This window comes from Erpetoichthys calabaricus, chromosome 10, assembly GCF_900747795.2.
Source record: "Erpetoichthys calabaricus chromosome 10, fErpCal1.3, whole genome shotgun sequence".
Lineage (NCBI taxonomy): Eukaryota > Metazoa > Chordata > Cladistia > Polypteriformes > Polypteridae > Erpetoichthys > Erpetoichthys calabaricus.
Window position 1 is genome coordinate 164,165,956 of NC_041403.2, and position 23,694 is coordinate 164,189,649.

Sequence of the window (23,694 nt, forward strand, 5' to 3'; positions counted from 1 at the left end):
ACCAGTGGGATGTTGCCATCGTAGGCATGGGGGGGAAACAAAACCCCTGAGAGCAGCCACCTTCTGTCCTTCCATTATGGACCCCCCACCCTGGCAAGGAACCTGCCTCCATCCTGGTCAGGACACCAGTCCATCCAACATGGTACTCATACAGGATACGAACAGATCAAGAAAACCCGAAATATACATATTTACATATAATATATATATATATATATTTTATTTCCACCCTTTTGTATGACCTTCCACTTGTTTTGGAGGATTTCCTCTTTGTTGGTTTACTCTTATCATAAGAGTGTAATTTCCTGCACAAAATGTGGTCCTAAAATGGCCTAAAAATGTGCATTTTTCAGGTCTAAAGGTCCAAAAATATTGATGAACCCCAAAAAGCTCAACATCTTTCGTAACTACACATGAAGACGAGTCCAACGGTATGTCATATGTGGGGGTTTGCTTAAACTGGGGAGTCAGGAGGCACCGGACTAAAATAAAAAAATTGGAAGTGATTTCAGATGTAATTCTTAAGAATGCAATATAATAATAATAATAATAATACTGAAAGAAAATAATTGAAACATGCCCATATCACATCCAGTGGGTTCTCAGTTCTGTTTCCTTGCACCATGCCTCACTTTTCAAGGGCTTATCTCCCTCTTTACAAATTTAAATGTAAAACCAAAAGTCACACATTCCTTCCCTCACCCCTTTATGGAGGTGTCTGTGGCAGAGAAAACATAAAGGAGACAATTTCCTTTAAAATTAAATATTTTTATTTTCTTCTCGTTTTCATTATCCCTGACTTCCACCAGCTCCTGGGAGCTCTTCAGCACAGCACAGGCCCAGCATGCAGTTCAGCAGACAGACCACTAGGGGGCACTGCTAAGTGATCTCGCATTCTTTATCCACAGCAGAAGGGTCAAGTCTTTTTATAGCGCCCCTCTCTGAACTGTTTGATCGCTGCCTTCCCCTCATGAGAATCACGATGAGAGGAGGCCTTCACTGTAGGAATTCTGTCAGATCTGCTTTAGTAGGATTAATGATGACTTACTGGTGCTGCTTTAGGAAAATAAAATACCTGTCATACAGTGTGTGCGGCTGAACAGCACAGAGATTGCAAAAAAAAAGGAAATCGATCTCAACAACAGCGCGTAATGTATGAGCAAGGTGGAGACATGGAAGATGGAACTTAAAAAGCATCAATTAGGCCAAAGCCCCTGACTGTATGAGCCTTCAGTGTCAAAGCTGCGATGTCACCCAACTCATGGAAGGACTTAAAAGTATTTGAAAAGTCTCCTGCTCACTCAAAAGGCCAAATGGCATTCGTTCAAAGTAAAATTCACCTGCTAGAGTGCCCCAAAAGTAGCGTGGGAAAAGAAATTGAAGGCTTGTGCACCAGCAGAGGAAAACTATTAGATCATCCCTGCCAGCCAAGGAGGGAGGAAGAGACCCACAGTCCCCAGAATACAAACCAAGACAAACATCCACAGAAAGATCCTGTCGATCACCATGGCCACGTACTTCCAGTCCTCCTTCACCTGTAGACAGCAAATGACATTTGTTAGGGAGATGGGAACCTGCTTGGCATTGACCCCCCAATAACCGTATAAGGGCCATTGTATTCTGTTAAAAACATAATCACGCAAACAGGAGGTCAGCTGGAAAACTTTACATTTGTAGCCCCACTTTCTTCTGTCCAGCCTCTGAAGGGTTAATGTGTGGCTGTTACAGACTCTGAAGAAAATGCTTATCTATCTATCTATCTATCTATCTATCTATCTATCTATCTATCTATCTATCTATCTATCTATCTTTTACATAGTACCTTTCATATCTATCTATCTATTGTGACGGGCGGCCGGGTCCCATGCCCAGCTGGGACGCCCCTTCAACACTGGATCCGGGGGAGCAGCCATTGGGATGCACTCTACGTCCCCCGGAACGTGTGGTGCCAGCCCTCCTGGGTTACATCGGGGCCACAGGTGTGGGACTTCAGGACTCAGACCTGTTGGGCTCCATGGCCACCACCCGGAGGAGCTTCAAGGCTTAACAAGCCTCTATGGGCTGGAATGCAGCCACACCGAAAAGTGCAGTCTAATTGGGCCAATTACCACCTGGAGCACTTCCGGGATGGGCTATAAAAGAAGCCTGCATCCACTACTCAAGGGCCAGAGTCGGGAGGTGGAGGACAAAGCTAGACGGGAGGAGGAGGAGGAGGAGGAGGAGGAGGAGTGGTGGTGGTGGTGGCGTTGCCAGAAAAGTGTTTTGTGTTGCCTAAAAATGCTTTTGGGACTGTGTATTTCCTGTGGGGTTCACAGGGAAGACGTGCCCCACAGGAGAAGAAAAATAAAAGTTCTTAGTGTTTTACACATGCCTCAGTGTGAGTCTGTGTCGGGTCGGGTGCTATATAGCGTCCATTTCACACTATCTATCTATCTATCTATCTATCTATCTATCTATCTATCTATCTATCTATCTATCTATCTATCTATCTATCTATCTGTCTGTCTGTTGGTCTGTCATCTTGCCCACAGCTCTGTCTACACACCATCAGCAGTGTCACACAAATCTTTCCATCCATTTTCTTCCCTGTCTCTGGACCTCTTGTCATTCACACAAATGTCTGTTTATTGAGTTTGATGGTCTCTTAAGGGTCCGCTAGATAGATGTAAGAGGGGTGGGTCAGTCTGTGATGACGAATGATGGCACTGACTGGAGAAGTTATTTAATCGATGGAAATGATGAGCCAACCATCCATACTGGCAGGGAGAAATGTTAAAAGGACACTTTTGCTTTACTTACCGAAAAGTTGGCGTCCTCAGCCTTGAGGTGGTCTGCGATGTACTGCACTCCTTCAATGGCCAGTTTCATGGAGGGCGACAGCACCCTCAGTCGCTGCCGCTGGTGATGCTGGTGGTGATGTTTCACGTTGCCGATTTTTGCCGGTCGGCTTTCAGGAAGCTTTTTGCATTGACATTTGCCATCACTCCCGATGGCCGTTTCTTCCTTCAAGATCTGCTGCTGGAATGTGGCTGACCTGCTGCTGCTGCTGCTTGGCACCGTCTCCTCATTCAGGTAGTCGTACTGGATGCTTCGGGATCGGCAGCGGGGGACGGTGGGAGGGGTGTCATTGTCCTGAAGACTGTACTGGAAGCTTAGGGACCTGGCCTTTGGGACGGACTGGGGTTCCTCGAGGTGCTGTGGAGATGAAGGGGAGGCTGGCTTTTCTACCTGTCCCGGCTCTTCCAACAGAATCGAGTATTGACTTGAGGGAGACTTGCAAAGAATTTGAGGTGTGGTTGGCAATTCCTCTAGAACACGATCTGAAGGTGAAGATGGGGAGACTTTATTGCTTCCTTGGCTTCCTGGAGGTGTGGTGGGCACGGGGCGCTCCACTTCAATTTCTGACCAAAATGCCGGCGAAGTCACCTTTTTGTGCAGGGATGCGATAAGTCTCTTACAATTGTCTTTGACCGTCGGTGGCCTTTTCATGAACAAGAAGCGGGGCACAACATCCAGAAAAACCTTCCTTACCCAAGCTGGCATGGTGTGAGTACGAGGAGAACGGTGATGAACATTGAGAACGAAAACTGTGATAATAATCGAGAGGGTGACAAAAATCATGGTGAACAGCAGATACTCCCCGATCAGTGGAATGACCAGGGAGGTGGATGGGATGATTTCCGTGATGAGCAAAAGAAACACAGTGAGGGAGAGCAGAACAGAAATACACAACGTGATCTTCTCGCCGCACTCCGAAGGCAGGTAGAACACCAACACGGTCAAGCAGGAGATTAAAAGACACGGGATGATCAGGTTGATGGTGTAGAAGAGCGGCAAGCGTCGGATGATGAAGTAATATGTGATGTCCGGGTAGATTTCTGTGCAGCACTCATACTTTTTGATATTGTATCTGCCCACTGCGTTGATGATCACCCATTCGCCACTTTCCCAGTAGTCCATCTGGTCCACATGGTTGGCCATGCTGACCAGATCGATTTTCGCTTTGTCATATGTCCAGGAGCCAAACTTCATGGTGCAGTTTTGCTGATCAAATGGGAAAAAGGTGACGTCGATGCTACAAGAGCTCTTGTAGATGGCCGGCGGCGTCCACTTGATGCGTCCGTCATAGAAGAGGTGAGCTTTCGTCAGGTGTGTCACGGCAAAGTCGCCATCTGCACTGCGGGGGCAGAGAAAGGGACACGTTAACGAAGCTATGATAATGACAAAATACCCATCCCAAGGCACACAGTGACATGCCTTATTGAACATCTCAAAAAAAAAATCTACTGTCATTGATCCACCATATTGTCACCGCACATCCCCTGTCCCATCCTCACATCACCCATAGCATACAAATCATGCTTGTTTGTTGCCTAAAAAATGTCAAAAATGTATTCTTAGCGCCAACTCACTGTGGGACCATAGCAGAGGCGTCATTCGTGATGCTGTACTGCAAGTCCTGCCACAAAAATCAATTTTTTTTTTTTGTACTCCAAGGACTTGTGGATGTTCACTACCAGAAATTCTCTTTGAAGACCTAGCAGACGTAAATCTGCTAACAGGAGGTCACACTGCTGCAGATCCATGAGATACATCATTCTGCCGCTCCCACGGTTGTCTTTTTATTAAGACATTGATTTGCAACCTCCAGGGAGGTCTTTCTCGCCCTCCTACTCTCCGCTTCGCTTATAACAGTGTGAATAATGACGGGAGGGCATTTGAAAGCCTTGAGGAAGGTTGCTTGCTTTACCTTAACTCAAGGCGTTCAGTTGAATTATGCAACTGCCCTTCGGTTTGGCAGTTGCCTTTGCGTCATTGCTGCCCCGGGCTCAACTTCTGATGAAACTTTCCTCACGGCTGCTTTTGTTCCACACCTGAAGGAATCAAATTACATACACAGTTCCCCATTTTGTAAGGTTCTTGCTAGACCTTCATCCCTGGCTTTCTATCTATCTATCTATCTATCTATCTATCTATCTATCTATCTATCTATCTATCTATCTATCTATCTATCTATCTATCTCAGGTGATCCGTCGCCTATCGCGGAAGTTGCGTTCCAGACCCATCAGTGATACGTGAAAATCCGCGATATAGAAGGATGCTTGAGAGCCATCATAAGGCTTAAAACAAAACGAAAAGTTCACAAAAAGTTTGCTCACAACAATTGGACCACAAGTAAGGTACGCAATACGCAGAGAACTGAGATGCGTCGGGGACCCACGCTCGCTGTGCTTGCGAGATTACACCACATTAGCAGCAGCCAATCACAGCCCAAGAGAATGAAAATCCCGCTCTGATTGGTTGAATCTCCTCTTTCAGCCAATAACAGGCCTTGTAAGAAATCATCTGGGTACTGTAACATGAAACTCTTTGTCTACCGTAGTGTACAATGTACGTATATTTAATGATTTACTGCATTGCTTAAATGTTCATTATTTTATATACATATTGACTTTTTACTGCATTTTAGTCAATATTTACAGTTATGTTATAGTTATTATAAATTATAATACGTATTGTTCTAACAAACTCTTGTCTAGCAAGCATAGTGACAAATGAAAAGCATATTTACATTTCATTATGAATTGCGGCTCTGTCTACGTATTCCTGTACTTAGCAGTATGTGTTATGATTTACTAGTGTATTGCTTAAATGTTATGTATACGTTAGTTATTATAAATTTTAATGTTGTTCTAACGAACTTTTGTCTAGCACACGTAGTGACTGCTGAAAACCTTATGCTTTGTTATGAATTGGCCGCGATATAGCGGGGGATCACTGTATATAGTATCTATCTATCTATCTAATCCTGCTGACTATGCTAAATTAGCTATCTGTTATACAGTGCCATTCATATCTATCTATCTATCTATCTATCTATCTATCTATCTATCTATCTATCTATCTATCTACCTTGGACACTGACACTTTGTTATAATATCTCATTATTTACTTTACTACTTGATCACACTGATGTTGTAAACAAGTGCACATTATCAGCATCTGCACGTTTCCAGGGTGTGCACCGTGCTGAGGGTCTTTAATGCTAATATGGATGATTTTTTTTGGCTTTTGGCGTAGCGCCTGATTTTGAGATCTCATCAGCGCATGATTAGAGTGGCAGCCTTTTCAGCAGCTCCGTGTATGACTGTATATGTATGTGTACTTTTCTACTTTTATTTTTCTATTTTTAATTTAATATTATTTATTGTATCAGTATGCTGCTGCTGAAGAATGTGAATTTCCCATCGGGATTAATAAAGTATCTATCTATCGATTACAACTGCCGCATTAATGATCCTTTTTTTTTTCAGATTGCTGCTATTCTTGCTGCTTATTCTGCTATTATCTATCTATCTATCTATCTATCTATCTATCTATCTATCTATCTATCTATCTATCTATCTATCTATCTATCTATCTATCTATCTATCTATCTATCTATCTATCTATAGTGCCTTTTACATCTATCTATCTATCTATCTATCTATCTATCTATCTATCTATCTATCTATCTATCTATCTATCTATCTATCTATCTATCTATCTATCTGTTTGCTTTTTCTTTGTCAATCTCCTTGTCCCTTTTTGCTACGCTATCTGCCTTTGTTAACCGTTTTCCATTAGTTTCCTTGTATTTTATAATTGTGGATTTTTTTCCCTTTTTTGGGGGATACCTTCCATTATCTCAGGTATTCTTCAGTCCGCCCTCTTTAAGGGTTTAATGAGTTTGTCGCTCACCTTCCCTGTGGAGGTCTTTTTGAAGTAAGTTTAGCTTGTACAATGCATCCAGAAAGTATTCCCAGCGCGTCACTTTTTCCACATTTTGTTATGTTACAGCCTTATTCCAAAATGGATTAAATTCATTTTTTTCCTCAGAATTCTACACACAACACCCCATAATGACAACGTGAAAAAAGTTTACTTGAGGTTTTTACAAATTTATTAAAAATAAAAATATTGAGAAAGCACATGTACATAAGTATTCACAGCCTTTGCCGTGAAGCTCCAAATTGAGCTCAGGTGCATCCTGTTTCCCCTGATCATCCTTGAGATGTTTCTGCAGCTTCATTGGAGTCCACCTGTGGTAAATTCAGTTGACTGGACATGATTTGGAAAGGCACACACCTGTCTATATAAGGTCCCACAGTTGACAGTTCATGTCAGAGCACAAACCAAGCATGAAGTCAAAGGAATTGTCTGTAGACCTCGGAGACAGGATTGTCTCGAGGCACAAATCTGGGGAAGGTTACAGAAAAATTTCTGCTGCTTTGAAGGTCCCAATGAGCACAATGGCCTCCATCATCTGTAAGTGGAAGAAGTTCAAAACCATCAGGACTCTTCCTAGAGCTGGCCAACCATCTAAACTGAGCAATCGGGGGAGAAGGGCCTTAGTCAGGGAGGTGACCAAGAACCCGATGGTCACTCTGTCAGAGCTCCAGAGGTCCTCTGTGGAGAGAGGAGAACCTTCCAGAAGGACAACCGTCTCTGCAGCAATCCACCAATCAGGCCTGTATGATAGAGTGGCCAGATGGAAGCCACTCCTTAGTAAAAGGCACATGGCAGCCCACCTGGAGTTTGCCAAAAGGCACCTGAAGGACTCTCAGACCATGAGAAAGAAAATTCTCTGGTCTGATGAGACAAAGATTGAACTCTTTGGAGTGAATGCCAGACGTCACCTTTGGAGGAAACCAGGCACCATCCCTACAGTGAAGCATGGTGGTGGCAGCATCATGCTGTGGAGATGTTTTTGAGCAGCAGGGACTGGGAGACTAGTCAGGATAAAGAGAAAGATGACTGCAGCAATGTACAGAGACATCCTGGATGAAAACCTGCTCCAGAGCGCTCTTGACCTCAGACTGGGGTGACAGTTCATCTTTCAGCAGGACAACGACCCTAAGCACACAACCAAGATATCAAAGGAGTGGCTTCAGGACAAATCTGTGAATGTCCTTGAGTGGCCCAGCCAGAGCCCAGACTTGAATCTGATTGAACATCTCTGGAGAGATCTTAAAATGGCTGTGCACCGACGCTTCCCATCCAACCTGATGGAGCTTGTGAGGTGCTGCAAAGAGGAATGGGCGAAACTGGCCAAGGATAGGTGTGCCAAGCTTATGGCATCATATTCAACAAGACTTGAGGCTGTAATTGCTGCCAAAGGTGCATCGACAAAGTATTGAGCAAATGCTGTGAATACTTATGGACATGGGATTTCTCAGATTTTTATTTTTAATAATTTGCAAAAACCTCAAGTAAACTTTTTTCACGTTGTCATTATGGGGTGTTGTGTGTAGAATTCTGAGGAAAAAAATGAATTTAATCCATTTTGGAATAAGGCTGTAACATAACAAAATGTGCGAAAAGTGATGTGCTGTGAATACTTTCTGGATTCACTGTATGTGGGTTTATTTTCATTTATTTTGTCAAATTCATTAATTAATGTTGGAGGATCTCCTCGCAGGCTCACTCGAGACATGTGATAACCCGGCGCTGTCGCTGACACTTTCTTCTTCTTTTCTCCCCGCAGCTCCGAGACACTGCCTGGTGAGGACACTTAGCCCCGCCCCTTCTGGTCCACATGATGTAAGAGACCTGGCTGCCCAGAAGGAGGCGTCTTCTTTACAAGCTGAGCGGACCCCCAGACGGAGCTCCTGTGAAGGCCCCTATTTTGAGTTTCTTTTTGCTTTGCCCCAAGTGGGCTGTATAATTGCACCAGAAAGGCATTTGCTTAATTTAGAGGACTGTGTTAAATGGGATGACCTGATGTGTGTTCCCAACTATTCACCATTGTTGTTTTTATTACATGCATAATACTTTCCAATAGATGGTGCACTTACTGATTGATTACTTATTGATTTTTTAGATTTCAGCTCATCTTAGGTGGGTGCACTGCTAGTTTTTATCATAATATTGTTACACCATCCTCATGTCAGTAGGATTTTGAATATCAGGGAACATTGGTAGCTGGATGTGTTGTCTGTTTTTGCCTCTGGGATACAGCATATTTTCAAATTATTATTACATGCTATCATGACCCCATGTTGTTTTGTTGGTGAGGGCCTCCCGTCAAGATGTAACTGTCAGGAGTGACGTCTTTGGAGGTCACAGCATTTAACGCCCTTGACACAACGTGTTAAATACCAGTGGGACGGGTGTCTCATTATCTGAAAATTTCTTACAGGTGATGAGAGAGAATCTTGCGACAGGCCAAAAACAAAAACAGTTAAGGACAACCAAGACCAACAAAACCTAAAACATGAGGCAGAGTCGTTGTCTAAATACGAAGTAAAAAGTCAAACCACAAAGCACAAATGATCAATGCGAATTTGATTTCAATTTTTCTAGACACTTGGAAAGTTGCCACCATCTTAAATAGTAACAGACCAAACACATCACATGTAGTGACTTCCAGATGTGATGGATGGCAGCAGATATCAAAACTAAGAACAAGCGCGGCACAAGGCAAACGTTTGAAAAGAGTAGGGGGTACCCCAATGTCCTGGCATTCCGGCATTCCGTCTCCCTAATCATCCCAAGTCTCTAGCTGGCTCACTTTTTCTCTCACTCTGCCACCTCACAAACTAAACTAACTGGAGAAACCTCAGAGGACGTCGTCACAGTCTCCTTACTTGTTGTAGAGGACAATGTCAGGCCTCCAGATGAGCTCAGACGGAATTCTGATGGAAGTCACATTTTCGTATTCCAGGGGGTTCCACTGGAGTTTGTAATCATACCACTCCTAGAAAGAGACAAAAATTAGGCAGGAGAGTGTCGTGTGTCATCATCGTCCCTCGGCACCTGCAGCCCCCACTGGCCTTAATAAATAAATAAATCTTCAAAAAGAGCTGTTTTGTTGTATGGTGGGTACTGTACTATGCCAACCTGACCTGACCTGACATTTCATTTTGGCACAGTGTAATCGTGTCATAATTAATAACATGCCAGTCATGTGGTCATCTGTTTTTCTCTACTTTAACACGTACGTCAAGTGCGTATGCATTTGGATTCGTCTCCGCAGATCGCGGGTCATAACTGAAAGCAGAGCTGGCATATTGCCCGTTGCGTAGCTGCTGCCCCCTGTGTATCGCATTTCAATCCTAGACCACACATTGATGACACCAGAAATGAATGTAATCAAAGGAGCAATCAGCGTCAAAAAGGTGGGCCAGCATTTCACTGGAGGGGCTACCAGCTCGGCTACACAAGCAGTGGCTCTCGACTCGAGTTTTCAGTGAGCAAAATGTGATGTACCTGCTTCACCCAAACGTTCGTCGTCATCATCTGGTTCTTTTCATCCTGGAAAACGTAAAAAAGAAAATGAGAAAAGGGCATCGGTGGGCTGGAATTGAGCAGTACTCACGCTGGACAGTAGGGGGCAGGCCTGGTCTGCTGAGCTCAGCCATCTTATAGACACGGGCAACGCCGTCCTTTCTTTCTTTCTTTCTTTCTTTACACCCCTTCATTGCATTGGTTACTGGTGAGTGAACCGAAGTGCCCACATCACCAACCAGTGCCAGGTGTTCATCTCTGTGGCTGACAGCCTCATTCATTTCTATAGATCGAGTCTTGGGTGCTGCCCAATGTGAAGGAGATGATGGCACTGCGTAAAGGTTCAGTAGGTGAAAGGGGCAAAATGGGCAACAGATGGCATCATCACCATCAGGCAGGGAGGTCAAAACGCAAAGCAAAATGTGCAAGAAAGGAAGAGGAGGAGGTAAAGCCATCAAGAAGAGCAGCCAGTGGTCAGGTGACATAGGAGTGGATCATGTGACAGGGCTGGTACTGACCTGGGGGAACACTGAGGGAGCCCTCCAGAGGGCGGTGGGCATCAGCATGTGTGTGTGTGTGTGTGTGTGTGTGTGTGTATGTACTTGTTCATTACTGAGGTGGCATTCATGTGGCCATTGCAATACAATATTAGATGGGTGTATGTGTGTGGTGTCTGCTTCTGTGAGTGTGTATCTGTCTGTCCACATGTGCGTGCAGTGTGACAGAGAGTGTGCAAGAGTGAGAGTGTCTGTGTGTGTCAGTGGTGAAATCTCCGCACGTGTGTGTGTGATTGTAGACATCAGAATGAGTGTGTGTTCATCTGAGTCCTTGTGTGTGCAGGTGTGTTTGTACGAGTGTGCCAATGTGATGGTATGTGTGTTTACAGACTGGTGTCAGAGTGAGCGATAAAGTGTGTGTCAGTGTGCACATAAGTGTGTCTTATCAGAATGTGTATATACGCGTGTGTGTGTGTGTGTGTGCGTGTCTGCGTGTGTGTGTGTGTATACACAGGCCAGCATGTGTGTTTTCTTATCCGTGTGTGTATCTGTGCAAAACATGAATGTGTGTGTGTGTGTGTTTATATGTGTTTGTGAGTGTGTGTCAGTGTGTGTGTGCGTGTTAGTAGAAGTGTGCCAGGGTGACATTGCTTGTGTCTCCAGTGTGTGCCAACACGTGTGTACATACAGTATGTGTCCATATGTACTCCTGTATGCCACACACGCCAGTTTGTATCAGAGCAAGCGAGTGAGTGTGTGCCACGTGTGCCTCTCGTCTGTGCCAGCAACACCAGCTGTCGTGCGGCCGCCGGCATCCTTGTGTCTTTGAATTCTGTGCACAGCGGAAGCGAGAAGACAAAGGCGCCCGCCTCACCTCGCCTCGCTCTCTGTGGGCGTCTTCAGGTGGCAGAAGGCCATCACGCAGCGCATTGGCACTTCCTCAGAACAAACTCTGAATACAAGTGAGCGACGTGCAGCCACTGAGCTCTGTGAATGCCGGGTAGTGGGCATTAATTGGTTAATTGGTTGCTTATGATTGTCACTTTGTGCATGAGTGTGCCCTGTGATGGACCGGCATCCCATCTTATCATTTGCTCTGTAGTGCCATGATAGGCTTCGGTTCTCAGTGACCTTAACTCTGGATGAAGTGATTGAAGAAATGAAAGCTTGCTGGCCAGGCATGATGATCCTGCCACCTTGAGGGTCGGAATGCTGCATGCCAGCTTCACCTCCTCACACCCAGGAGCCAATATTGAATGAATCTTACCACATCGATGAGCTGAGCAATGGATAATCCGAAGCGGACCAGGACCACGTCCGAGATGTTGGCCACGGGTCGAGACAGCTTGTTGTATGCCACAAACAGGTTCTTGAGCAGCCTCTCCTCGGCATGGGCTTTCATTCTCAGGTGACCGCACACTGTGGGCAAAAAACAAGCATGGTGGTACTAGGACAGGCAACATGTGACCCAAAGGTATGAGACGCATGTCCACTACACCTGCAGGGGGCGCAAGGGGAGGGGGGTCCAGCCTCATTTGAATACCATCAGCAGCTCACTCGTGAAATTGTGATGCCACCTGATGGCCCTGAATTGGACTGAAGGAAACTCATCACTCTAAAAAGGAGCTGACTGTAAAAGGCGCTATATAATATACACTTTTCAAACTGTGGCTAAAGGGTCAATGACTTACAGAAGGAAAATGAACACCAGCCAGGAAACTCCAAGAGGGTCCCATGCAATGATGCTCCAGTCATCCGAAACAAGTCTTTTGACATTTACATGGCAAGACCAACCACACAATACCAGATGAAGCCACAAGAGGGCAGCACCAGTGAGTATTCATTTACCTAACATTTGCCACAGTTGACAACTGACAGCTCTCTGTATTGTAGCTGCACCAGGTGGGCACCAACTTACTGAGTTTCTAATGCTGAATTTAATTATGGGCTTAAATTGGAAACAAATTCTTGCAGGCCCAAAGGTGTAATACCAAATGAAGCCACAAGAGGGCAGCATCAACGATGCTTTAATTATTTAACATGTGCCAAATTTGACCACTGACAAGATCTCTTTGTCTCACGAGTGTGCCACATGGGCGCCATTCTCTTGTCAAAATTGCTGTTGCTGAATCTAATTATGGGCTGTCTGTCTGAAAATTTTCCTGCAGGTTCAAATGCAGGGGCGGAGTGGTGGCTCTGAGGCTAAGGATCTGCGCTGGTATCCCGAAGGTTGCCAGTTCGAATCCCCGTCACTGCCAAAAAAGGCCACTGCTCTGCTGGGCCCTTGAGCAAGGCCCTTAACCTGTAATTGCTCCAGAGGCGCTGTACAATGGCTGACCCTGCACTCTGACCCCAAGGGGTATGCGAAAACTACCAAATTCCTAATACAAGAAATTGTATAAGGCGAAATAAAGAACAAAAAAAAAATGTGCAATACCAGATGAAGCCACAAGAGGGCAACACCAGTGATTCTTTAATTATCCAACATTTGCCACATTTGACAATTAACAGATCTCTGTGTGTTATTATTGGGCGTTGTGGCGCACTGGCCTTCTGTCAGCATTTATGATACTAAATCTAGTGCAGGGCTTTTTATTGAATGTTTTCCTATAGGATCAATGGTGCAGTATCCAGATGAAACCACAAGAGGGCAGCAGCAATTATTCTTCAATCATCCAGCATTTGCCACAGATAAGAACTAACAGATCTCTTTGTCTTATTATTGTGCCATGTGGGCACTGACCTTCTGTCAGCATTTCAAATACTGAATTTAGTGCTTAGCTTCTTACATAACATTTTCCTACACAATCAAAGGTGCAGTACCAGGTGAAGCCACAAGAGGGCACCACCAATGATTTTTTTTAACAGTTGCCACCTGACATATCCCTTTGTCTTATGATTGTGCCATTTGGACACATCCTATTGCCCGAGCTTCCAATGCTGAATCAAATTATGGGATTAAGTCGAAAAATAAACTCCTGCAGGCTCAAAGGCGCAATACCAGATTGAAGCCACAGCAGGGCATCACCAATGATTCTTCAAACTGTGGAATATTTGCTACAGTTGACAACTAACAGATCGCTCTGTGTTATAACTGTGCCATCTGGGCACCAGGTTACTGTCTGAGTTTCACCTACACCTTCCTGCATTCTCAGAAGTGCAATACCAGATGAGACCACATGAGGGCAGCACCAACATTTCTTCAATTGTTCAACATTTGCCACAGTTGACAAATAACTGATCTTTTTGTCGTGCGCTTGTGCCCAGTGGGCACTGGCCTACTGTCAACATTACGAATACTGAATCCAGTTGCTGAGCTTATTGTCTGAACATTTTGTGCAGACTCCAAGGTGCAATACCAGATAAGGCCACAGGAGAGCAGCGTCAATGGTTCTACAGTTATTTAACATTTGCCACAGTCCACAACTAACCGATCTTTTTGCCATAAACTCGTGCCAAGAGGACACTGGCCTACAGTCAGCATTTAAGATGGTAATTCTGGAGGAACCTTTTCCTATAAGATCAAAGGTACCATATTAGGCCACAAGAGGGCAATACTAAATGAGTCTTTAAATCTTTCAACATTTGCCATGGTAGACAACTAAGAGATCCTTCTGTCTTATGATTGGCACCAACCTATTGACGGTGTTTCTTCTGGTGCTGGATTCAATTACGGACTTAAGTAGGAACATCATCAGGCTCAAAGGTGCAGTACCAGACGAAGCCACAAGAGGGCAACACGGTGATTCTTTAATTACCCAACATTTGCCACATTTGACAATTAATGTATCTCTTTGTCTCATTATTATGCCATGTGGGCACTGGCCTTCTCTTAAAATTTATGATACCAAATCTAGTGCTGGGCTTTTTAATGAACGTTTTCCTGTAGGGTGCAGTACCCAGATGAAGCCACAGGAGGGCAGCACCAATTATTCTTCAATTATCCAGCATTCGCCACAGATAAGAACTAACAGATCCTTCTGGCTCATGATTGTGCCATCTTGGCACTGGCCTTCTGTCAGCATTTCAAATACTGAATTTAGTGGTTGGCTTGACAACTAATTGATCTTTCTGTCTCATGATTGTGCCATCTTGACACCAAGCTATTGTTTCTGGTTCTGGTGCTGAATTCAGTTATGGACTGAAGTAGGAACATCATCCTTCAGACTCAAAGGTGCAGTACCAGATGAAGCCATCGGAGGGCAGCACCAATAATTTTTAAAGTTATTCAGCATTTGCCAGGGTAGACAACTAGCAGATCTTTTTTGCCATAAAATCATGCCAAGAGAACGCTGACCTACAGTCAGCATTTAAAATGGTAAATCTAGCTATGGGATTCTGGAGGAACCTTTTCCCGTAGGATTAGTGGTGTAGTATCATATTTGGCCACAAGAGGGAAATACTAAACGAGTCTTTAAATCATTCAACATTGCCATGGTAGACAACTAACAGGTCCTTCTGTCTTATGAGTGTGCCACCTTGGCACCAACCTATTGACTGTGTTTCTTCTGGTGTTGAATTCAATTATGGACTTAAGCAGGAACCTCATCCGTCAGGCTCAAAGGTGCAGCACCAGATGAAGCCACCAGAGGGCAGCACTAATGATTCTTTCAGCATTTGCCAGGGTAGACAAGTAACAGATCTGTTTGTCTCATGACTGTGCCATCTTGGCACCAGCTTATTGACAAAGTAAGCTTATTAGACAATTAACAGATCCCTCTGTCATACAGTTGTGCCATGTGGGCACTGGCCTATAGACAGCATTTAAAATACTGAATGGAGTTGCAGAACTTCAGTCAAAAAATCTTTTAGATTCAAAAATGCAATACCAGATGACACCACAGGAGGGAAGCACTCATTATTCTTCCAATATCCAACATCTGCCTCAGTTTTCATCTAAGAGATTTCTTTGCCATACAGTTGTGCCATGTGGGTGCCATCCTACATTTAGTGCTTCAGGTGATAATTCTAGAGCTGAGCTTCTTAAGGAAAATTTTACCTGCAAGGTCACACGTGCAATACCAGATGAGGCCACAAGTGGGCAGCACCTATGCTTCTTCTTTAACCCCGAATCTGCTGAACTTTAAGACTAACGGATCTCTATCTTGTCATTGTGCCATATGGGCACCAGTCTGCTGCTAGCATTTCTGATGTTGAATCTAGTGTTGGACTCCTGCTGGATCTGATCAGGGTCCCGGAGTGTGGCAGCGTGTTACATGTTGATTAGCACATGCAAGTGACCGACTAGACTGGCCCTATAAAGCTATGAACAGGCGCAATAGCACAGGAATGGCACAAGAGGGCAGCACCACTGAGAAACTCTGGGGACAGCAGTGAAACTTGGAAAATAAAAATAGAGGCCTCTACTAGACGTTATATAGTGCCTTTCACAGTGAATGCTATCCTGAAGATGAATGTCTGACTTCTTCTTACAAGCCCACCAGATGGGGGCCACAAGAGGGCAGCACCACTGAGTAACTCTGAGGACAATTAACGGAGGGGTCTCTTGGGGGACATTTCAATTAGACCTTATATAGCACCTTTCATGGTGAATCTGATCCCAAAGTAGTATCTGAAGAAAACAGCACAGTCGCACAAGAAGTCAAATATGAGGCCTGGGGGGGGTCCCAGACCAATTCCTCATGCCTAAAGTGGACAACTGTGGCACGTGGGCATGACATTTGAGTAAAGTATTTGAGGGCATCTTCAGGCAGACTGGAGGGGGTCTACTTGGGGACATCCTGTCCCTTCATCAGCAGTCCCCACGGTAACCCCACCCACCACCTCCATGCTATAGGCCATTCAGTGAATCTCATATGTATCTATATCTATATCTATTTGAGGGAGGAAGACTCACTTCATCGTATTTCTGAGACATCTTTGTGCATTTTGGGATTTTCTTATGCCAGTAAACGTTACTAAAAAGTTTACTGTTTTAGTTCTTTGGAGCCAGGGGTTTATCAGCTCCCCTCTCCCTTTTTTGAATTTCTAAGTGTAACGGCAGCAAACTAATGAGGATGTGTGAGGCAGCCAGGAGGCGGATCCTGATAGGAATTGTGGTCCATGCTGGCTGTATTTGATCACAGAGATTTCAGCTGCAGACCCCTCACAAAGCTGCTCTGATCAGGTGACTGCGTGGACTAACTGATCTCTCAGTTACATCTCACGTCTCAGACAACGTTTAACGGTATCCACTTGGCTGTAATGGGACACCACTGGTCAGCATCCAAATGGTGCTCATCTGGGGTTATGAAGCCCAGTTCTACACCAGACCACCAGCAGCAGCAGCAGCCATTCAGGTTCAACAAGGAAAGATGGACCACCCATGGATTCATTGTCCTTTTGGCCAAATTGCAACTGCATCATTGGTGGAAGTTGACATTTGCCAGACTGCAAATGGTGGTCTTAGCTGTAATTATTAGAGACGTCTACTAAAGTTCTCAGTCAAAGGATGAAGAAGATTCAAAGGGCAAACAGCCGACATGCGTACAACAGAACATGGCTATTGAACCATTGGTGATGATGATGATGATGATGATGATGATAAGACAGTTACCAAAACCACATCATAGATCAGCGTTTCTCAACCTTTAAGTATTTGCGACCCGAGTTTTCATAACAGTTTTAATCGCGCCCCCCTAAGGTTTTTTTGAAAGGAGCCCACTAATACCAATTTGCTCTTTTTTAATTAATGATATATCATAGATGCATATTTTATTATACCTACTTAACTTTTATCGACATTTATCTAACTCTATATTTATTTTTCTAGTATCAGAATGTAGTTTAAGTTCATTTGTTTTGGTTTCTATAGATGTATTTTTCATATTTTCGATTCTTGTTTTCTTTATTTCACATCTTTGCTCCCCCCTTTTTGTTACTTCGCGCCCCCCTAGGTGGGCGCACCCCACAGTTTGAGAACCACTGACATAGATTATCATTAGTGACATCTACTAAAGATCGTGTAGAGTGAAGAAAACAATTCGTGGGGCAACCAGGCAATGTGATACACCCTGAACATGGCTATTCAACCAGTGATGATGATAAAGATTATGATGATGATGATGAGGAGGAGGAGGCATTTACCAAAACCAGATCATTGCTTATCATTAGAAACATCTACTAACGATCACAGAGAGTGCAGAGAATGATTCAAGAGGCAACCAATCATCATGGGTACACCCTGAACATGGTTATTCAACTAATGGTGATAATGATGATGATGATGATAATGATGATGAGACAATTACTAACACCAGGTTAAAGATCATCATTAGTGACATCTACTAATTATCGCAGTGGAGGAAACGATTTAAGGGGCAGCCAAGCAACGTGATACACCCTGAACATTGTCATTCAGCCAGCAGTGATGATGAAGATTATGATGATAATGATGATGATGATGATGATGATGATGATGATGGGGCATTTACCAAAACCAGATCATAGCTTATCATTAGAGACATCTACAAATGATCACAGACAGTGGAGGATATCATTCAAGGGGCAACCATTGGTACACCCTGAATATGGCTATTCAATCAGTGGTGATGATGATGATGACGAAGAGACAGTTCCCAACACCAAATCATAGATCATCATTAGAGATATCTAGTATAGCTCACAGACAGAGGGGGAAATGATTCAAGGGGCAACCAAACAATAAGATATGTCCAGAACATGGCTATTCAACCAGTTGATGATGATGAAGATGGTGATGAAGAGACAGTTACCAAGATGTGATCGTGATTTTCAGAGGCAGACCCTAAAATCGATGTAAAAACAGCACTTGTCTGGCTAGTTGGACATCACCTCTGAAAGCCGTAACTGCAGTGCCTGTGCTTGTGAGCAGCGAAGGAATTTGAAGAATGAAGGTGACCTCCGGAATCCGCTATAAATTTGCCATTGATTGCTCCTTTCTGAAGTCAGCAACAGAAATCTAACCGTCCTGTCCGTGACCGCGTCTGACAAATCTCATAAATTGTCATTGCCAGCCTCTGTTGCTGCCACCAGCAGGAATGCAAAGATTCCTGCAGTTGTCTCAAATAAGCACGCATGGAGGCAACCTAAAGATTCAGTTGCTTTGGCTTCCTATCAGGATGACAGCTGATGTGGCAGTCAGGGTAAGCGAATGAAGGGCATCTGTGTGACTGGCAGGGGCGGCCATCTGTCCATCCATTTTCTAAACCCGCTTATCCCGGGCCGTGTCACGGAGGAGCTGGCGCCTCTCATCTGACATCATTGGGTGAAAACACAAACACACACACCAACACACACACAGATACACGCGCACAAACACACACAAACACACACACACAAACACACGCACACACGCGCACAAACACACGCACACACTGACACACACACAAACACACACACACACACAAACACACACCCACACACACGCACATAAACACACGCACACACTGACACACACACAAACACACACACACACACATGCACATAAACATAAACACTCACACACACACAAACACACACACACGCGCACACCCAAGCCCACACAGGTGTCAGTAGTCACATGACTCCAGTGTCAATCCCGTGTCTGCCTGGCATGTTAGTGACAGCTACAGAAGCCCCCAGTGTGTGTCTGTGACAGGCAGCTGCAGGAGCCTAACGCTGACTGACAGAGGCGGCCACAAGGACCACCTGGAAATGCTGCTGCTGCTGCTAATATTTCTTATTAGTGACGCCTACTAAAGACAGTAAGAACAAGCAGGACCACTTAAACACCCAAAGTGCTCATTTAACACCAGTGATTTACATGCAGAGCAGACAAAGATCTGGGGGGAGATCATCCAACCCGGGTAAACCTAAGAAATGTCCAGTCTCTTAAATTGTGGCCGTGAAGGGAAGCGCGTGGTCAGCAGCAACACTCCAATAGGCTGTGGCACTCGAGCGATGATTGATTGGTATAAACGGTCATAAAGTGTACCAAGAATACATTCCCCACACCACCAGTCTGGACTGTAGACACGAGGTGAGCTGAGTGCTCAGACTTCACGCTGTTGGCAGCAAATTCTGAGTTTACTATCAGTATACCTTAGCAGAAGTTGAGATTCATCAGACCAGGCTTTCTTTCTCCAGTCTTCAGCTGTCCAGTTTCAGTGAGCCTGTGCCCACTGCAGCCTTCACTTTCTTTTCTTGGATGACAGGAGTGGAACCTGACGTGATCTTCTGCTATTGTAGCCCACCCACCTCAGGGTTCAACGGGTTGTGCATTCTGAGATGCTTTGCTGTTCACCACTGAGTGGTCACCTGAGTTACTGTAGCCTTTCTGTCCAGCCGAACCCCACTCATCAGCAAGGTTTCAAAGCCCACAGAACTGCATGCCGCAGTGGAGGGAGACGAGGGTTCACGTCTCGGGTCCTCCCTGCGTGGAGTTTGCATGTTCTCTCCGTGCACTCTGATTTCATCGCACAGTCCAAAGGCGTGCAGGTTAGTTGAATTGACCCGAGTGTGTGTGTGTGTGTGTGTGTGTGTGTGTGCGTGCGTGTGTGTGTGTGTGTGTGTATGTGTGTGTGTTCGCCCTGAGATGGACTGGCGCCCTGTGTTACCTTTACTGCTTGTCTCTGGAAGGTGGTCGGAATAACGAAGGGGAGCTTCTCCTTCAGCGTGTCCAGTGTGAAGCTCCAAGGCCACAGCGTCGTACTCCGGGGTAAAACCCGTTCCTGAGTTCCCTTTGTCCTTAGTTAACAGCAGGGAGCGACACGCAAGGTTTGAATGCTCCAAAACCGTAAACTTTTTATTGTCAGCTCACAATGTGCTTCTTTCAGTTTAATTGAGAACGCAACAATCATCCGAATCAACTAACTGACTAATATGCAATGAACGCTCCTCCCCTCAAATACTGATTGCTCCACCCACACCCGACAGTCAGAATGACCCGGATGTCAGGCTGCCGTTTCACACTCTCATCCCGACACCTGTCCTGGGGACTGTACCCGCCTTGTGCTCTGTGCCTGCTGGGATAGGCCTCCGCGACCCTGGTCAGGACTTGACGGGTTACAAAATAACTTGACTTATATAATAATAATAATAATAATAATAATAATAATAATGTAAGAGATATATTTTACATAATATAGATAATAATTTGATTCAATACGTTTAAAGTATGGAACGAATAATTTCGTTATTGTATATAATTCAGTTCAGTTGTTTCCGAGCTATTAATAGATTGCTTTTTCCTTGGTCAAGGTAAATGTATTAGTTGGGTCTGGTAAAGAAAAAAAGGGAGAGGGGAAAAATGAGAGAAGTGTTGGGTGCCCTCGGTGCACTAGAAAAGAAAAGAAAAAGGAAAGATTGAAAAGGAACCCACGGTTTCACAGTCCTTACTCATCGTTTACAAACTTACAATAATAATAATAATAATAATAATAATAATAATAATAATAATAATAATGTGACGTCCCGTCACTCGCTGGTCCGGGCGTATCTTCCAAATGCCGACTAGCTTTTTATTTGATATGCCGCGATATAAACGGTGCCCTACCGCCGCCTGTTGTCCGGACTATGAAGACATTTCCAAAATAATAAAACAAATCGCCTTCGTCCTGTCTGCCTCTTACCTGCCCTTTAGCTGTTCGCTCCCTTCTCAGCCTGACGCCGTCTTCCTCGCGCTCCAACAAAAACTACTTCTCCGTCTACCCGCACTCCCTTTTTTCCTCCGCGCACTCTTAATTAGCCTTGACCCCTGTCACTCAGCGCTCTCTCTCTAGGGAGCTGCCCCGACCACTTATAAAGTGTGTTTCCCCTCCCAACAGCCCATGCAATGGCGACACGCGTCACAATATTATTATTATTATTATTATTAATCATAGCTTTTATATATATGGTGGCATTCCCACGCTTACCGGTTGCAGACAACTACAGGTGCCTTTCCCGATTTCCCCAGTGCAGTGCAGCGATGGCGTTCATAAAGTCGCACTCTGCCTAGAACGAACCCCCCCTTTGAAGTGGAGCGCCGCTTGACAATCGGTTCATAAGACGCCCGTCTTGTTGGCAGCTGGGCACAAAGCGGCTTTCCTTCGACAGGTTGAGGCTTTGAGCCGCCTGCATTTGTAATAAAGGTACACACGCCGAGCACATGTATAACCTGTCACATTGTATAACCTTCTAAACCTTACTTGTTTACCACGGCACTGCAAGAGCTTCAGAGCTAAGAACTAAATAATTAAAACGCGGATTTTTTTTTCTTTTCCTCTCTCTGATTTTCATGCAAAGCAGAATCCGGAAAAAGTAATTGCAGGTTTTTGCCAGCAGTTCTGTAACGCGTTTAAATGGAAAATAAATGTTAGCGTGTTTCCAGGTTCTTTGAATGTGTTCGAGACTTGCATGTGAAAGAAAACGGTAAACAAGGTCGAAAATGACACCGCCGCCTCCGTCATTTGGAAATCGCAAGGGCAGCCCCGATTGTCGCCTTAATATAGTGCGTGCTCAAGAGTGTGACAGTGGGACACCTGACAAGACACCCCCACCCCCAGAAGAAGAAGACGCCAGCAGCCGGTAGCACGACAGGCGCAGTTTGCAACTTCTGCAGAGCGACAACAAGAGACGCGTCTTCGAGTAAGAAAAGTCCCGTCTGCCGAAAGAGGGGAAAAAATTCCTGTCGTCAAAAAGGCGCAAAGCTAACGCCCTGTTTTGGCATCTGCATGTCGCGAACCTTTCTGACCGGCGTCCTGTTTTCTCTATAAGAGATTAGTATTTTTATTTTTATTGTTACATGGCTGACTCGTTTATCCAAGGCGACTTAACAATATTTGTGATAATTACAGTTCTTTTGTTAATCCAGGTGAAGTGACTTGCTCATGGTCACACAATGTCACTAGCAGGATTTGAACTCACAGCCTCAGTGCTTACAGTCCAAAGCCTTAACCCCTGTGCCCCGCTGATCAGAAGTCTGCGCTCCTCGCGGTGTATGTTGGCATACACTGGGCACATTTTACATTCCGCGCCCCCTTTTAAACGCGTTTCTCTTTTTCGATCAGTGAACCCCGGAAACATTGCCCATATTCGACAGGACAGGGTGCCTTTCAGTCGCCTCAAACTCTTTTTTTTCTGTTCCTCTAATGCTATTAAAAAAAAATAAAAACGTTAGCTGGTCCTTCCGAAACAGTCCACTGCCAGCCGCAGCACTCATCTAAAATCTGACGGAGTCCAGACGAGTAGGTGTTAGGCGGGCATGACCGGTGGGATGCATATCGTTTTGCTGGCACTTTCGGCTTTTAGCTCTCGGATATAGCGCCTTCCACGGATCACAAATCAGACAACTGCGTTCCAAGGCACAACATCAGCCGCCAGTCGTCCACAGCGCGACGGGATGCTGCAGGTGTCAGTTCTCTTTTCTAAAATGGGCACGCAGAGAAAATCGGGAGGAACTCGAGGTCCGAGGTGGCTCGGGGTACTTACCGGGGAGGCTGTGGAGGAAGATGCAGGCGGTCAGCAGCTGGACAATCGGAATGAGAAGCTCCATCGTGCTAACTTTGCGCCTCAGTCGTGTCCTCCGGCGCGTGCCTCTTCTCCGGTGCTCCTCTGCTCTCGTCTCGTCTTTTCATCGCTTTTCTCCCTCGTATTCCCTTAACTCTCTTGAGAGAGACGCGCGTTCACAGGCCACGCGTGCACTCACCTGCCGCGAGTAACGCCCCCTTATCTCCCTATCATCACCCCTCCCCCCTTCCCCACCCGATCTCCTCCTCCTCCCGATGATGTCGACTTTTCTTCTCGTTTCTTCGTTGCCACATTTACTTTTACCGATGACTGCTGCTGTTTGAACCTCTGAGGTGGGAGCGCGCATGGGTGCGGGAACGCGCGTGCACTCTTTCGCAGTGGTCTTTTTTTTCAGCCGAAAGTCTTTGCTTAAGCCGACGTTGGGACAGAAGACCCTCTTGTGTCGCATCCCTTCCTGCT

General features: G+C 45.1%; 1 protein-coding gene across 2 annotated transcripts; it reads right to left on the reverse strand.

The window, feature by feature from the left end:
• Positions 1 to 647: 647 nt before the first annotated feature.
• Positions 648 to 23,360, reverse strand: LOC114659747 (neuronal acetylcholine receptor subunit alpha-4-like). Of its 2 annotated transcripts, XM_028812386.2 has the most exons (6): positions 23,197 to 23,360; positions 12,035 to 12,186; positions 10,253 to 10,297; positions 9,631 to 9,740; positions 2,800 to 4,177; positions 649 to 1,535 (listed from the first exon to the last, which is right to left on the reverse strand). In XM_028812386.2, the coding sequence occupies exons 1-6, from the start codon at positions 23,258 to 23,260 to the stop codon at positions 1,410 to 1,412; spliced, it is 1,875 nt and encodes a 624-aa protein (XP_028668219.1). In that variant the 5' UTR covers positions 23,261 to 23,360; the 3' UTR covers positions 649 to 1,409. The 2 variants fall into 2 exon arrangements, with proteins under 2 accessions (XP_051788605.1, XP_028668219.1); XM_051932645.1 differs by lacking the exons at positions 9,631 to 9,740; positions 10,253 to 10,297; positions 12,035 to 12,186; positions 23,197 to 23,360 and adding an exon at positions 4,413 to 4,935 and having other exon boundaries at positions 648 to 1,535.
• Positions 23,361 to 23,694: the final 334 nt, after the last annotated feature.